The 15236-nt window shown below is 50.9% G+C and overlaps 6 protein-coding genes across 6 annotated transcripts; 3 read left to right on the plus strand and 3 right to left on the minus strand.

Annotated features, from left to right (window-relative positions):
• Positions 1 to 66: 66 nt before the first annotated feature.
• BO87DRAFT_342490 (uncharacterized protein) lies at positions 67 to 976 on the minus strand (the record flags this gene model as incomplete). The annotated part of the gene is made up of 2 exons (XM_025620741.1): positions 67 to 291; positions 725 to 976. 2 exons carry the CDS (start codon positions 974 to 976, stop codon positions 70 to 72), a joined length of 474 nt encoding a protein of 157 aa, XP_025475944.1.
• A 36-nt stretch (positions 977 to 1012) lies between these two features.
• On the plus strand, positions 1013 to 3473 carry BO87DRAFT_342491 (florfenicol exporter). The gene is made up of 5 exons (XM_025620742.1): positions 1013 to 1704; positions 1762 to 2002; positions 2052 to 2105; positions 2188 to 2616; positions 2674 to 3473. Exons 1-5 carry the CDS (start codon positions 1444 to 1446, stop codon positions 3228 to 3230), a joined length of 1542 nt encoding a protein of 513 aa, XP_025475945.1. The 5' UTR covers positions 1013 to 1443; the 3' UTR covers positions 3231 to 3473.
• A 638-nt stretch (positions 3474 to 4111) lies between these two features.
• Positions 4112 to 7258, plus strand: BO87DRAFT_151762 (RFX family transcription factor). The gene is made up of 4 exons (XM_025618183.1): positions 4112 to 4221; positions 4355 to 5081; positions 5138 to 5455; positions 5509 to 7258. Exons 1-4 carry the CDS (start codon positions 4206 to 4208, stop codon positions 7103 to 7105), a joined length of 2658 nt encoding a protein of 885 aa, XP_025475946.1. The 5' UTR covers positions 4112 to 4205; the 3' UTR covers positions 7106 to 7258.
• An 876-nt stretch (positions 7259 to 8134) lies between these two features.
• BO87DRAFT_366791 (uncharacterized protein) lies at positions 8135 to 10814 on the minus strand. Its single transcript, XM_025621854.1, has 3 exons — positions 10530 to 10814; positions 8762 to 10416; positions 8135 to 8697 (listed from the first exon to the last, which is right to left on the minus strand). The coding sequence occupies exons 1-3, from the start codon at positions 10530 to 10532 to the stop codon at positions 8574 to 8576; spliced, it is 1782 nt and encodes a 593-aa protein (XP_025475947.1). The 5' UTR covers positions 10533 to 10814; the 3' UTR covers positions 8135 to 8573.
• Positions 10815 to 10963: 149 nt separating this feature from the next.
• BO87DRAFT_379747 (E1 ubiquitin-activating protein AOS1) lies at positions 10964 to 12733 on the plus strand. The gene is made up of 4 exons (XM_025624132.1): positions 10964 to 11205; positions 11286 to 11343; positions 11413 to 11584; positions 11637 to 12733. Exons 1-4 carry the CDS (start codon positions 11166 to 11168, stop codon positions 12534 to 12536), a joined length of 1170 nt encoding a protein of 389 aa, XP_025475948.1. The 5' UTR covers positions 10964 to 11165; the 3' UTR covers positions 12537 to 12733.
• A 286-nt stretch (positions 12734 to 13019) lies between these two features.
• On the minus strand, positions 13020 to 14959 carry BO87DRAFT_379748 (Ytp1 family protein). The gene is made up of 5 exons (XM_025624133.1): positions 14764 to 14959; positions 14624 to 14701; positions 13675 to 14517; positions 13489 to 13618; positions 13020 to 13432 (listed from the first exon to the last, which is right to left on the minus strand). Exons 1-5 carry the CDS (start codon positions 14887 to 14889, stop codon positions 13104 to 13106), a joined length of 1506 nt encoding a protein of 501 aa, XP_025475949.1. The 5' UTR covers positions 14890 to 14959; the 3' UTR covers positions 13020 to 13103.
• Between the last annotated feature and the right edge of the window lie 277 nt (positions 14960 to 15236).

Consider the following 15236-nt stretch of genomic DNA (forward strand, 5'->3'; position numbering starts at 1 on the left):
CCCCCCCCCCATCCTGTAGTTTCTTTGCTTCACTTCTACTATCATCCTGTTTGCGCAACTACTCCTTTTTCACCCTATCCACCACCCCTGATGGCAATTTCTACTTGTCTCATATTTAAGCTTACCATCTGTTACGTAGACCTCCCGCACTGACCCGATCAGGTGCTCATTGGCTGTGGAGTTGTGGTTAGCGATTCTCCCGTGGGAGAGCTCCCTCAAGGTGTCTTGGTATAGCTTCACTCCACCCCCAATTCCGCAATCTGCAGCCACGGTGGAACCAGCCCAGCGAGGCTGGCCAGCTTGTCAGGGATCCATCCCAAGAAAACTCGTTGTCTGGGCGTCGCACTCGATTTTTTTGGTCCTCGCCTCCCATGCAATCATCCTTCCACAACCCCCCCCCTTCTTAGTGCGTATGGGCCTGATGTAGATCCCCGAGATCCATAGCAACCCACTACACCTGAGCAGTTCGCCAATCAGGCTGATCTCAGATTGCTCATACTGGCGCGCGTGCGTGCTCCCTGTTTCCTACAACTACTCCTTCTAAAGGGGGGGATAGGGACCCTGGCGCCCTGAGTCGTCAATTGATGACTTGCCTTGCCGTCTCGCGTTGCATCGGGCCTCTCCGTGTTGATCACGCTTAGCTTCTGCGTGGGAGACAGCCTTCTCCGTCAACACATGTGGGAGATGTTGGCTGAGAAGAGTCGACGGCCTATCTACTCCATACCATGTAGCCCAACGCTCCGCCACGGCGCCACTGAATAGCCTGCTCAGCTCCCTTATCACGGGCTCCGCTTCCATCTAGGCCCTTGCGCATGACAGGCGTGCCCGGTCCTTCACACACACCATTCGCTGGAAATCTGTATGCTAAGTTGACTAAATCCGTCAGCTCTCGAGGTGCAGGCGCTAGTCGTAGTCCAGGATGGCCTGGAAAGCATGCTCGTTCTGGAATTTCATCACCACGCCGGGCCCACGTCATGTATGCAGATCTTGGTAGCTCCGCCCTTTCGCCCTTTTTAATTTTTTTTCTGTTTCTGTTTCTTCGTCGGCTGCCCGACGGCTTGGACTCTCTCGGATGTGACCTAGACTACTGGTCGCCAAGTAAGACCGGCCGAAGAGATACTCCTAAACCCACGTCTCCGTTCATACCTTGGCGATAACACCGGCTCTTGCCACCCACATTTACCCTCTTTAGGAAGGTCATGGATGATGGATAGCCCCCCGTCTGTCCAAGATGCTCCGCAGTGGAGCAATCCTGCATCTGCTTTCTAATCGAGTTTTCGAAGATGTTTTGGCCCAGTGCCAGATCAATTCCAAAACTCCGGAACATAAAGTGCATTGGCCTCGCACTTCCGGGCTTGCAATCTCAGCTTTGATATTCCTCCCCAAGGTGGTTCACAGATTGCCAACGTGCTTCGAGGCTGGCCCCGAGTCATATCAACAATCATGTCTTCAACCACATCTTCATCAAGATCAGACCTTGAAAAGGTCCCTGTACCACAGGTCACCCCTAGAGACAATGACTCCGACAAGGGATCTCTCTCTCCGGAGCCCTCGACCCTCGAGGCTCAGTCGTCCGAGAAGCCACCGCATCATATCTTCACACGGTCTCGCAAGCTGCAAATGGTTTGCATCGTCTCCCTCGCCGCCATATTTTCCCCGCTTTCGTCGAACATTTACTTCCCCGCCCTGGATGATGTCTCAAAAGTGAGTACCTTGGTTCCATGCCTTCCTGGACCCGGCATATTGACTGTATCATGATAGTCCCTCAACATCAGCATGTCTCTCGCAACTCTCACCATCACCGTGTACATGATCGTCCAAGGCCTCGCCCCTAGCTTCTGGGGTTCCATGTCAGACGCCACGGGTAGACGGCCTGTCTTTATTGGAACATTCGTCGTTTACCTCGTAGCCAATATCGCTCTTGCCGAATCTAAGAATTATGGTGAGCTCATGGCCTTCCGAGCCTTGCAGGCTGCTGGTAGCGCGGCCACCATCTCAATCGGTAAGAGTGACCTCACAGCCTATCATAGCATCTTGCTAACCATGATTAGGAGCCGGAGTGATTGGTGATATCACAAACTCGGAAGAAAGAGGTAGCTTGGTGGGTATCTTCGGTGGAGGTAAGAATACCCCCTTTGCTTGCTGGATGGCTAAGCTGACAGAATCAAGTTCGCATGCTTGGACAAGGAATCGGGCCGGTTTTCGGCGGCATCTTCACCCAGTATCTCGGATATCGATCTATCTTTTGGTTCCTCACGATTGCCGGGGGCGTGAGTCTCCTGTCCATTCTGGTGCTCCTCCCGGAGACATTGAGGCCAATTGCTGGAAATGGAACTGTGAAGCTTAATGGCATCCATAAACCCTTCATCTACTCGATCACCGGCCAGAAGGGGGTTGTTGAGGGAGCGCAACCGGAAGCGAAGAAGACCCAAAGCAGCTGGAAATCGGTTTTCGCTCCTTTGACATTCCTCGTCGAAAAGGACGTTTTCATCACTCTGTTCTTTGGAAGTATCGTGTACACAGTGTGGAGTATGGTGACATCCAGTACCACCGACCTCTTCAGCGAAGTGTACGGCCTGTCATCCCTGGATATTGGACTTACTTTCCTGGGCAATGGTAAGTAATATGATCCTCTCTGACACTTGGTTTGAATGATCGCTCATGCATCGATAGGCTTCGGGTGCATGTCTGGCTCTTATCTGGTCGGCTATCTCATGGATTACAACCACCGCCTTACCGAACGCGAATATTGCGAGAAACACGGCTACCCGGCAGGCACACGTGTCAATCTGAAATCACACCCCGACTTCCCCATTGAGATTGCCCGGATGCGCAATACCTGGTGGGTGATTGCCATCTTCATCGTGACCGTTGCTCTGTACGGTGTGTCTCTGCGGACACACCTGGCGGTTCCTATCATTCTGCAGTACTTCATTGCGTTCTGCTCAACAGGGCTTTTCACTATCAACAGCGCTCTGGTCATTGATCTTTACCCAGGTGCTAGCGCCAGTGCGACAGCAGTGAACAATCTGATGCGGTGCCTGCTTGGAGCTGGCGGTGTGGCTGTCGTGCAGCCTATCCTTGACGCCTTGAATCCGGGTTATACTTTCCTCTTGCTTGCCGGCATTACCCTCGTGATGACTCCGTTGCTGTATGTCGAAGATCGATGGGGCCCTGGCTGGCGACATGCCCGTGAAAGGAGACTCAAGGCCAAAGCCAACGGAAACTAGGGAGGAAAAGGGTTTAAAAATGGTGTAGTGGGACTGGTGAAGTAGATGTTTGATTCTTCTCCACACATTCTTGATTCGGGTTTTCTTTTAGCGGCATTTGGCGATACCACTGTTTTGCAAGCGATACCAGTTAGATTTATAGACGAATTGATCATTTCCATCTTTATCTCGCTGTTTTTCTATTATAGTTTGGTAGATGCATGAATGGGTTGAGGAAAAAAAGGATTGACATTGTGGTTGAAATAGTATGATTCAAGTGGAGATGGAAGTATAAACCGGAAGTCTGTTGTTTAGTGTTGAGACTAGACTAGACGTGGCCGATGAAGTCACGGGGCTTAGCTTAGATAATCTAAATGCGGCTGAAGTGACCGACGATGGGTCGTCATAGTTGTGAACACAGGTCGGTCAAGCAGAACATGTTGCCGCAAAAGGGTATAATAATGGCTATTATAGAGATAAGAATGTTAGTGTAGCTACCCCTAGTTTAGAAGCCAGTAGATAGTTGTTATAAGGGTACCTATCTCTATCTAAATGGGGGGAACACGACGAGGTCGGGAGTACATACTTGTTAGTTACTTGTTTGTTTGTGACGAGGAATGTCAGTTAGGTAAGCACCACGTGATGCGTGACCCAAACAAGCGCCCGGTCGTTGCTTGAGGAACCAATTTCTCTGTTTATCCTCCTTCGAACACCACACTTCGACCTTCTGGACACTGTCGCTATGAGCCTTCCATAGCCAGCCTGTTTCAGCTCGACAACCCCTCTTGATGCCTTGACGACAACTCATCAACTTCTAGCTCCGTTGGTTCACGTTCTTGCTGTCCTTCTTGCGGTGTGGACCTCGTGCGGTCGAGGGTGGCTCCGTGAAGGATCAAAACAGACGCTATTGCCCGTGGTTACCGATCGCCTCTCACCCAGCAACAAGGAAACCCAGACAGACACTGCACAGTGTAGCAGATCCTAAAAGAGAAAGAGATGCCTCCTGAGATGGGTAAGAAGCTGCCTTCCTTCCTGCAGGCGACGTGTCTGCTTCCATCTGACCTTCTCCGCACCTGGAGACCTTGATTGCCTTCCCTCTCCATCTGCTGTACGTTGGACTGCCGGCTAACTTGCAGGAACCGCAGCCCGAGCGGCCTCCCAATCATCGAGTGCTGCTTCCCAAGCAACCCAGATAGTAGCAACTCACAGTCGCCCTGGGACGGCTGATCTCATGAGATCACGCTCCGAAACGGTAGTGTCCCGGAACAGTCGTCGCCCGCGGTCCAGAGGCTCGACGGCTAGCATCCACTCCAACACGACCCAGCAGACCCAGGACCAACAGCTTGCCGATGGCTTTTCCCAGTTCCTGCCCACCCAACCCACTGCTGGTCACAATGTTTTCGGCGGTAACCCGGAGGATATCATCATGCGATTTGGCCAACAGTTGTCGCACCCGGTGAACGGAGCGTCCCTCGACCCGACCATGCAGGATGCTCACCATGCTGTCATGCCCAGGGCAGAGGAATTTCCAAGCCATGCAATGCATAGTCACCATATGTCACATCACTCCATCCCTTCTGGTCTATCAAGCCATGGATTGGCGGGCGTGCCGATGCCCCAATACACAGCTATGTATGACAGTGGAATTGAGAACCATGTGCCTGAGCATGTCCTGGAAGAAAATGATATCTCCGAGGCTGGGGCGAAGAAGAAGAAGGGGTCCAGCTCGTCGCTAGCCAACGATAACGAATTGCGCAAACTGCTCCGTCAATATGAAGGGTATTCGCTGAAGCAAATGGCAGCCGAGGTCTTGAAGCATGAAGGGGCTGGAGGCAAGGCTGAGAAAGTCAAACAAGTCTTTGCGATGATTTGGTAAGGCTTGTTCATTGCAGTTCCATGCATAGGAATGTTCGCTCACAACAGTCTAGGCTGAAGGAGAACTGCCGCAAGAGCAGCGGCTCAGTGCGCCGCGATCGCGTGTACTGCTGCTATGCAGAGAAGTGTGGAACAGAACGAGTATCAGTTCTGAACCCTGCTTCCTTCGGCAAGCTTGTGCGCATTATCTTCCCAAATGTGCAGACTAGAAGACTTGGTGTGCGGGGCGAATCGAAGTATCACTATGTGGACCTCACTGTTATTGAGGAGAAGCAGCAGAAGCCACCACCGCTCAATCCACAGTTGCCATCGAACACGAACAGCGCAGCAAATTTCACTGAAAGCAAAGTTGATGACATGATGCAGAAGAGGTGCGTCACGTGATGGACTCATTCACGGATTCAAGTACTTACATAGATCACAGTGTTAGTGTTGCGCCACAGCCTCCTGCAGATACTGCTGTATTCCCTTCGCCTACGACATCTTTTGCACCAAAGTTCACTGCAACCCCATCTACTTCGGGATGTGACTGCCAATCTTCATCTGAGTCTCACACTGGTTCATCCATCAGACTTGACAATATGGCAAGCACATCAGGAAAGTTGATACACCAAATGCTTCACCTACCGTCTTCCGACTCTCCCCCAATGGACAACGAATCTCTGCAGCTTCCTGATATCAGTGACTATCTGCCAGCCAATACGGATTCGAAGATTGCTGCGGCTCTTGCGGCTCTCTACCGTTCACACTGCATCTCCGTCATCGACAGTTTCAGATACTGCAAGGAAAGAAACATGCTACGATATTTCTCCGCCTTCCATGGAACTTTGACCGTACCAGTCCAGAAACTCCTAACCCACCCGAATCTTGCTCCGTGGATCAAGGAATGTGACTGGATAATGTACCAGAAAATGATCGCTTTCGTTGCGCCCCTTACTACGCAGGTGGTTCCCAAGCTCGTGTTGGATGCTTTCAGCTCGATCTCTCAGAAACTTACAGCCCATATTGCCGATACATTCAAGTCTCAGCCACTGCATGTATCGGAGGCAAGATTAATTCCGGCTCATATCTTCTGCAACCTTCTGAAGCACATGCTCGATGTGAATCAATCTGCGAACGCGGCTGCGGCTTGGTTGTGCCATCCCGACAACAGAAATCAGATGTGGTTCGACTTCAAAACCTTGGTGGATCCCCAGGAGATGATCGTGAAGGCGAATATCCCACGCTGTTCCGAACTTGCAACAGCACTGGTATTGAAGCACGATGTTCGGGCTTTGCTTACTCCTGTTGCGGACATGAATCCTTCTGCTGCCCTCCCGTTCTACACCCGGCCAGATACCGATGAAGACATCCAGGCACACAAGTACCCCGTGGAGTCGGCTGCGGGAGATGACTACAACTTTCCAGACAAGTGGATATCATTCATCCTCAACCTACCTTCCGTATTCCCCCATCATAGTACGCAGTGTATCATCGAGAAAGTCGATGCTTTATGGGATTGCATACTACGACGGTTGACTCTAGGTGGTGCCCAGAGTTTCAGCGCCTGGTGGATGACCAAGGTTTTCTTCCATGAAATGATGCTATGGCAGGCCGAAAAAGGAGGATTTATGCGTTACACCCCAAGCACCTTGCACTACGCAACCCTGAGCTCCAACCAGCAGGGGCCAACCAGCTTCCTCATGAAACCGTCTAACTGCCCAGTGCCGGACAAGAATGAGTCCCAACATGCCGCTCATTCGAGGACAAGGTCGGCCGCCAGTCCAACATCAGCGGAGAGTCTTACACAAACGCAGACACCAATGCATCGCTCGCAGATGGAAGCCGAATCGAACCAGAACACATTGGAAAACGAGAAGCCTAGCGGTGTTTCCGATAGCATGACTGGTTTCCAGGCTCCCAACAATGATGATAGCGCCATTGACCTTGACGATGATTCGATGCTCATGACTGTTGGTAAATATGGTGATATGATGGTCTCTGACCCAGCGGATGCTGAGGGAGATGTCGTCGTCATATAATTTACCTTCACATATCCATTTGAATTTCGTTCTTGGAAAGAAAAAAACCCGTTTTCTTTGCTTATGGGCGGAGTTGGATCTTTTTTTCCCGGAGTACTATTTGGCTTGATCACTATTTACGTCTATTTCAGAGGAAAGCTCGGCGTTCGACGATCTTTGCACGAGAGACGAGAAATGACAGCATCGATTCGAGATACGTTGACCTGCAGCAATGCTGTCTGTGCAGGTTGACGATCGTACAAATCTAATAGCGGGTTGATCCTGCTAATTTTTCATATTTTGTTTCACTTCACGCTGTGGCTGCAGATGACCGAGGCCCGTCTTTGTACATATGTTTCGGTCTGCCGACGATTCTCAGGTTATTGTCGTCGGGATGCCATTCTTCCTGGCGCCTCCTTTTCCTACGCTCATTTTAATACCTTCCCCTCGTTTTCATTGTTCTGGCCTGGTTCATTCCAGGAACAGCTAATAACGACAACCAACGTCTATGGAAACCCCCAACTTGCTAAATACCTACCTGCCTTTGGCTGGCCTACCCGGTCGTCCTTCTGGTATAGGACTCGACATACGTGCATATTCGTTCCATGCGTTAATAGCATCTTGGGCCTGGTTTCTCTCAAATCATGACACTCTGATCTACCCCAGACAGGGTCTTTCATGCCTAATCACACTTTCCTACCTTCGTCACTCATTTCACATGACGGCTCAGTATACAAGAGCTGATCTCTCACTTTCCTTCCTTCTTACTGTGATTTACTCCACGCGGAAAAGGGCGCAATGCTAGTCTGGGTTTCGTTGGATGATGACTTTGCTTGTATTTTACTTCTGCTGGATTGAGTGATCTTGACCTCCTTCCTGTGTTTTTCTGTTCATGGCCTTTGACGATTGATGTATTGAGTGATAAATAGCCATTTCTTTTTCAAATTTACAATTTCTGAAATATGATCGGAGGTGTGATAGTAAGATAGATAGATAGTAGGTACATTCTAGGCATTCCATTTCGATGGAATATTTTACTACCTAAAGAATAATATGATGTCCATTTGTTATTTGAGAATGGTCAGATGAGGACATGCAATGGGTTCTTGGGTTAATGGGTCATGAAGTAATTCAGCATGTGAGGTGATGAGAGAAGGCATCAAGCAATGACCAGTAATTTCAGGGATGGTGAGTTCGTGTTAGCAGCCCGGTTTGAGCACTCGAAAAGATAAAAAGAGAAAGTTAAGAAAGACACCATGAGATGATAGTCAATGGACGCCATACTCCATATACACCAAGCATTATGTTCCATTCCGTGCAGTTCCGTTCCGAGGTTTCGCAATGTGCATTCGTCTAGTTGTGCTGGTTTGCTGTATTATTGTATGCAAGTGAAATCTACAGTAGCAGGCCCAGAGAACATTCTGGTATGATTTGGTTCAGAAGAAGGAAGAGGGGGGAGGAGAAAAAGGAGAAATCCCACTGGTTTGGTTTACCTGAAACTCAAAGCAGGGAAGAATCTGGTCCCGGCGTAGCCGTAGGCGATGATGCTTTGGATGTCTATGTTTTTGCCGCTGTGAGGACTCCATAGTTTGATGAGGATATATCGTCCTGAGCTGTAGTGGATGGTTAGGGATTGATGTATACCTATTGAGAGAAGCATGACGGGAAGGAACGTACGGAGGGGGATCGAATTTGATGCTGACCATGCTTTTATTGCGCTCAATGGAAAAGCGAGCATGTGGTTTCATTAGTTGAGGAGACTCTGAGCCAAGTGTGCCTTCAGGGCGCAGACCTGGTGTTGGCATGGCTAGGTATGGTCGTCGCCTTGGTTGGCCCTCTCGCTCTGCGACATAGCGGCGACGCATAGCTCGAATCCGTCGTGATAGCTCTCGCTGACGTCGTGTAAATGTACTGACATTTGAATCATCGTCGCTTAAGCTCATCTCACTGTCCGAGCATATTGTGTTGTCCTCGTCCATCCGCCCTAGGGGCATGCTATCGGTATCCGTAAGGGAAATCAGGTCGTCGTCGTCCATATGGTCAAGACGATCATGACGTACGTCGGACTGCGCACTGTACTCGGTTGTGACTCGAAATTCAGACGTGGGGTCTGGCACATTGCTAGCACTAGGTTCTACAGCGCCGGGGTCATCAGTACTATCTGATTCTGAATCCGAGGAGGGGTCAATAACTGGGCCCCGACCTAAGCTTTGCAGCGGAGGTCGATATGAATTTAGATACTCCTGGGATGGTTGCATTCCGCCGGGTAAACGCCGCGCGAAGGGCCGAGTTGATTCCCATTGCACTTCGAAAGCAGCTGTACGGGCTAGGACTTCATCACATGACATTGATACGAAAACCATGCCTTCCCGGATCCTTTTGAAATTGTCAGTGATAGTCTGAGATAGAGTATCTAGCCCAACTGAAACGTACGGGGAGTTGTAGCCTGATTTTGGCGCTTTGATTACAATCTTCTTCAGGCAGAACGGAGACTCCCCCTGGTGCTTCAGAACAAGATTGCAGCGATCAGATTTCGTACAGTATACGGAAGCGTCATTGCGAAGAATGTTCTCTGGCCATGAGCTCTCGCCATGCGGCTCATATCTTCCCCCATCGCAGCTAGTCAACTCCATCCTGAGTGCCCCAGGCACCACCTGGCCATATTGACCGTAGCGGAAGCCCTGTAATCCTTCTCTATTATCATCTGTGTCAAGCTTTCGACGTTTCGTCCTTGCACGGTCCAACTGGTGTTCATCTTCTACCTGTTGAGGCATGGCGGTGGGAGAGTCTAAGTGAGGGACCGGCGTATCTAGGAGAGAGGAAGTATTGGAATCTCTGGGCCGCCTCAGACGATTAGGTCGGTCGCTACCCCTACCAGCTCGGGGCCTTGGAGTTCTGCTATCAGAACGTGAGGGATCGGAAGCGCTTTCGTCTGGGTTCGCCACTGGAACACTCAAAGGCTGCAGTCTCGGTACTCCTGGACGCGGACGCACCGGGGGCCCTGAGCTGCCCGTATTGGCACGGCTTTGTCTCGTTCGTTCCTGGAGCTGTTGCATATGTTGGTCGAGGGTTGCCCTGGCTTGCTCAAAGCTAGAACGGTCCCAGAAGCGAGAAGAGCGGTAATCGTCCATCTCTTGGTTTAAAGTCTCCACAGCACGGGCGAAGGCGAGGTCACCGCGGTTACGCTCCGACGTTAATAGCTCCCGGAGATGCTGTAAACGATTCAGCGGAGGCTGCTGCTGTTGCTGCTGTTGCTGCTGTTGTTGTCGCTCATTGGTTCGAGCTCCACGAGAAGGACGGCGAGAGGCAGGAGGATAGTCGTAATTTCCCGACTACAGTGGTACATGCTAGTCAATAGCTGCAGCAAAGCGGGGTGGGATGTGGATGCTTAGGCCGTGTAAGGTTTCTATTGGTAGCGGAGGGAAGGCTAGATTCACAAACGTACCATCCTGTGAGAGTGAGTTGTTCCGTGATCAGTGGGAGTTGGCTCGGAGCAGCGGGAGGGAGAGGCAGTGAGCGAGCGGAAGCGGGAGCGGAGGCCGAGTAACTAACTATACCGCGATTATGAGGCAATGACGAGGGACACGATTAAGAAAAGCAGCTAAGCAGACGAGGGGGAGGCACAAAAATGCCACAGCGGTGACATGGGAAAGGCTCTCGAACAAGAAATGAAGGCTGATGAATGGGTGATAAGAAGGAGGCGAGATGGTTGAAATTGGGAGGATGATTGATGAGGGGGTGAAATGATAAGTTAAGTTGATTTGGTTGATTTCCCCAAAAGCATTCATTCAATGGCCCATGCACGTGATGATGCTGGGGTAAGCTCTCCTCCTGCCTATTACTACTCTCCGCTTCCCTTCTTTCACTCTCTTCGTATAAGTACAATCACTCGTTCACCTGATTCCGTTTTCAAGAAGACCCCGTTGCCGACGGCGAAGATACATGCAAGTCCCACAACTGCTGGCCGATCCGCCTTTATCCGCTACTTTCCATTCGCGGTCTTGTGTCCCATACTTCTTCCCCTCACTCTTCTCCGGCACTCCGACATAGACCAGAAAGAAAGCTTTCGCGAACAGTCGCAATGGAGCCACAGCCCGATCCAGCTCAGACTATCAGCGCTGGTAAGAAGATTATCTCATCTCCGATAAAAATCTACTATCCAATGGAAACCGACGTTTGACTTGTCCATGGAACGCAATAGACGAGATAGCTCTGTATGATCGCCAGATCCGCCTCTGGGGAGTTAAAGCACAGGAAAAGTGAGCTCTCCCAACTAACTACAATGCTTACCAACCAACCCGATCAAGCTGACAGTAAATTCTCTATAGACTCCGATCCGCGAACATCCTCCTCATCACGTTTAAGGCGCTGGCGAACGAAGTTGCGAAGAATCTAGTATTGGCAGGCATTGGCTCCTTGACCATCGTTGATCATGAGGTGGTGACAGAAGAGGACTTGGGCGCGCAGTTCTTCATAAATCAGGAACATTTGGGTCAAAACGTGCGCTGTTCCATTCCTAGCAAGCTTTGTCCATATACTGATCGCAACGCAGCGCGCGCAAGCGGCAGCGCCCTCTGTCCGGGCCATGAACCCGCGTGTTCAGCTTCACATTGACACAGAAGACATCCACCTCAAACAGCCCGACTTCTTCGCCCAATTCGATATTACCATCGCGACCGAGCTTGACTTTGCTACCTACACCACCATAAATGCGGCCTGTCGCATCGCGAACCGCCCCTTCTATGCCGCCGGACTGCACGGATTCTACGGCTTCATGTTCGCCGATCTGATCTCGCACGATTTCGTCATTGAGCGGACCAAGCCCAACGTCCCATCCGCCACGCAGGAAACCCCGACCCGCAGTATCCTAAACATCACCACAAAGAAAGAGAACGAGAAGGTCATCGAAATGGTGACCAAGCGCGAAGTGTATTCCCCGCTGATCCTCGCCAACACCTCGCCACTTCCCGAGGAGTTCACCCGCATCGCACGCAAGCGCAAACAAGTAACACCTCTCCTCACCTGTCTCCGCGCATTATGGGAATATCAGAAATCATCCGGCGGCGCCCTGCCCACATTCTCCCACCAAGACCTGGAACTCTTCACGAAGCACGCTCGCGACTGTCACCAGGAACTCAAGCTCGACATCACCACCCTGGACGCCGGGTTCCTGCGCACTTTCCTCCAGAACCTGGGAAGTGAACTGAGCCCTGTAGCCGCATGTGTAGGCGGCTATCTCGCCCAGGACGTGATCAACGTCTTGAGCGCACGAGAACACCCCCTCCAGAACATGCTTCTCTTCGATGGAGAACGCTCCGCCGCTCCCATCTACCCCTTACATCCATTCTTCCCTCCGGAAGTTGAGAACGCCGTTCCACCCGTGGTTCCAGTTGTTCAGGCTATCCCGTTGGATGGCGAGCCAGCCCCAGCACTTTCAATGCCCTCCCGCTAAGTCGTAGACGGCAGTCTACTCGATGAGGAGTATTGCGTCTTGACCTTTTTTTATTTCTTCCTTTTTGCATATGGGCATCCCTGCTTGGTGGGGGGATCCGCTTACGACGTGTACGATAGATCTGATAACACGATTTCGATATCTTCCGGGGGAATTACTCAAAATAAAGCCATCTAGATTTCTTTCTTATTTCTCTCCATAAATAGGCCACTCGCATTAGTGTTAGGAATTGATGAACATTACACTGATTAGAGAAGTACGGAATTAGTTTATACTAATTCAAGCCTACTCATGTACAGAATGTGCCCAAACCAAACCCAATACCCACGCTGAACCCCATAGCTACAGCGAACTAGAAGACTACATAGTACCAGAGATCTCTGCATACAATACGAACCAAAAGAAGAAAATGAAAAAGAAAAAAAAAAAAAAAAAAAAAAAAAAAAAAAAAAAAAAAAAAAAAAAAAAAAAAAAAACTAATATATCCGATATCTCAACGATCTTTTGAAAAAGATAAAATAAGAAGAATATGTAAGAAACACCCAATGCACACTCTAAGGAGCCAAATTAATGCGTCGTAGCTGCCGTCCCATTAGCAACCAAAGGAGAATTCTCCTCGTCCTCAGTCTTCCTCGGACCCATGGCGTGGGTGTCCTTTGCGTCATCCTCCTCGTCGGAGATAAGGCCTTGGAGTTCGAATTCCTCCGCGTCGTGCAGGTGCTGTGCTTCCGAGGGGGAGCGGGCATGGCCGTTCATGAGGCGGCCGTTACCGGTGGGTCTGTAGCGGGAGGAGCCCTCGCCGGCATCTGCGGCGCTGGAGGAGCGCGAGTGGGAAGGCGCTTGTGCGGATTCGGGCCATGCGTGGACGGCGTAGATGTGGAGGAGTACGTTGACGACTGTGTTCAGTGGGTTAGTGTAATTCTTTGGTTTGAGGGGAATAAAGTAGTCTTACAGAGGAAGAGGATGAAGGCGATGCTGTAGAGGATGAGAACGTAGGAGACGTGGGTGATTCCTGCATCGTTCAGAAGTTGCATCTGCTCCTCAGTGGCGCCCATGAAGAGGAATCCTGAGGCGTATAGAAGCTGTGATATGTTTAGACCGACGATACACTTCAGCCAGAGGGCTGTGGAAGACTTACGAAAGGCGTGAGATATTGGAAGCTGTTAGGGTCGGATCCGTCGGGGCTGACACTGCCCTTGTCCCGAAGCACGAAGGAGATCTCGACGATTCTGGTGAAACCAGCAGCCATCAAGGTGTAACCGAAGATACTGTGAATCATGGTGCTAATCATCAGAGTCTGCGGGTGGGCAGACATAGCATAACCAGTGAGGAGAATAACAATGGCTGGGATCAAGTTCCGCTTGGGCCGGCCGTTGCGCTTCCGGCTCATCCAGATACCCAGTAGACCGGCGCACCACCAAACAACACCCATAGTGGTGTGCTGCAGATCATTGTGGACCCAGGGACCTCCCCAGCGGTGTTCCGTGAAGGTGTTGACACATCCCCATGCAGCGATAATCAACGAGTCGAAGAACTCCTGGCTGCGGCCAGTGCGGCGCAGCCAGTACTGGCCAACGAGGAGAAGAATGGTCAGCAGGATACCGTAGGCGATGAAAGCGCTACCCATAATGAAATGGGCCAGACACTGTCCCAAGTGATCATCGCGACAGAATCCCATGGCGGTGATTCCTCCGAAGAGCATCTGGACCCAACTCGCCACAGGCATCGCCTTTCCGACCACTCCGTGCGCAATCACAATAACCCGGCGGATCCGGCCATGAATTCCCTTGGAAAGGTGCAGCTTGAGATAGATGCCGAGGACGATCTGCACCACCATCATGAGCATCAGTGTGTTCGCAAAGGACGCGTGGACGTTCTTCGAGAACTGGCGACCTTTATGAGCATGTCCGAGGAAGTATGCGAGCACAGCGATGATCGTTCCGACAATTTGGAGAGGGACGTGCCAGCGCGAGCGTACAATCTGCGATCGTAAAGCGGAAGTGTCAGATATGAACCTCATGTAATCATGCAACCAGATATCCCCGACCGCGGAAGGCCGGAGATAGGATGTAACAGGGCCAGCTTACCCCAAGAACCATGCCCAAGGGGAAAATAATGCCAAAGGCGAAACCCATAAGAATCATGTGTATCCATAGTGTTGTGTCCTAGGCGACTAGTCAGTACATTGTTGAGACCGCTGCGATCGCAGACAGGTGCGACAACATACAATCGGATCCTCGGAGATGGCGGCACCCTCGGGGACACTCTCATGGCCCCCATGGGCCAGAGCCGGGGAAGCAAGCAGTAGGACTGCTAGCAACCCTTGGGGCCCAAATCGACTCGATATCGCCATGATCAACTTCACCCTTTTTGCGAGGAGAGAAAGAGTGAAGAAGGGGGGGGGGGGGGGGGGGGGAGGGGGGAGAGAGAGAGTCAGACGATTGAGGATGAGGATTATTGATGGAGGCGGAGGCGGGAGTTCGGTTCCCTATTCGGCCTTATTAAGGGAGCCGCGAAATCGGGCGAAGCGGATTGGTCGCCCAGCGTTGTATGGCCACAATTACCAGGCAGTCAGTACTACTTAGTATACTACCTTAGTACCTACTACTACAATAAAAGCACGACTAATTCCTTAAGGATAGTAAACAATTCAGCTCATCGCCATTTCTAATCTATTCCTCTAGAATAATAAGCAAAAAT

Source organism: Aspergillus neoniger, assembly GCF_003184625.1.
Source record: "Aspergillus neoniger CBS 115656 unplaced genomic scaffold BO87scaffold_36, whole genome shotgun sequence".
NCBI lineage: Eukaryota > Fungi > Ascomycota > Eurotiomycetes > Eurotiales > Aspergillaceae > Aspergillus > Aspergillus neoniger.

Bases quoted from the DNA above. Each gene is read 5' to 3' on its own strand.
- BO87DRAFT_151762 (XM_025618183.1), top strand. The intron at 5,082-5,137 runs GTAAGGCTTGTT...ACAACAGTCTAG, and splicing joins CAAGTCTTTGCGATGATTTG to GCTGAAGGAGAACTGCCGCA. The intron at 5,456-5,508 runs GTGCGTCACGTG...CATAGATCACAG, and splicing joins GATGACATGATGCAGAAGAG to TGTTAGTGTTGCGCCACAGC.
- BO87DRAFT_379748 (XM_025624133.1), bottom strand. From the start codon at position 14,889: ATGGCGATATCGAGTCGATTTGGGCCCCAAGGGTTGCTAGCAGTCCTA. The intron at 14,702-14,763 runs GTATGTTGTCGC...CTAGTCGCCTAG, and splicing joins CCATCTCCGAGGATCCGATT to GACACAACACTATGGATACA. The intron at 13,433-13,488 runs GTAAGACTACTT...CACTGAACACAG, and splicing joins CGCCTTCATCCTCTTCCTCT to TCGTCAACGTACTCCTCCAC.
- BO87DRAFT_379747 (XM_025624132.1), top strand. From the start codon at position 11,166: ATGGAGCCACAGCCCGATCCAGCTCAGACTATCAGCGCTG. The intron at 11,206-11,285 runs GTAAGAAGATTA...GGAACGCAATAG, and splicing joins AGCTCAGACTATCAGCGCTG to ACGAGATAGCTCTGTATGAT. The intron at 11,585-11,636 runs GTGCGCTGTTCC...ATCGCAACGCAG, and splicing joins AGGAACATTTGGGTCAAAAC to CGCGCGCAAGCGGCAGCGCC.
- BO87DRAFT_342491 (XM_025620742.1), top strand. From the start codon at position 1,444: ATGTCTTCAACCACATCTTCATCAAGATCAGACCTTGAAAAGGTCCCT. The intron at 1,705-1,761 runs GTGAGTACCTTG...GTATCATGATAG, and splicing joins CCCTGGATGATGTCTCAAAA to TCCCTCAACATCAGCATGTC. The intron at 2,106-2,187 runs GTATCTTCGGTG...TGCTTGGACAAG, and splicing joins AGAAAGAGGTAGCTTGGTGG to GAATCGGGCCGGTTTTCGGC.
- BO87DRAFT_366791 (XM_025621854.1), bottom strand. The intron at 8,698-8,761 runs GTACGTTCCTTC...CATCCACTACAG, and splicing joins ATCAAATTCGATCCCCCTCC to CTCAGGACGATATATCCTCA.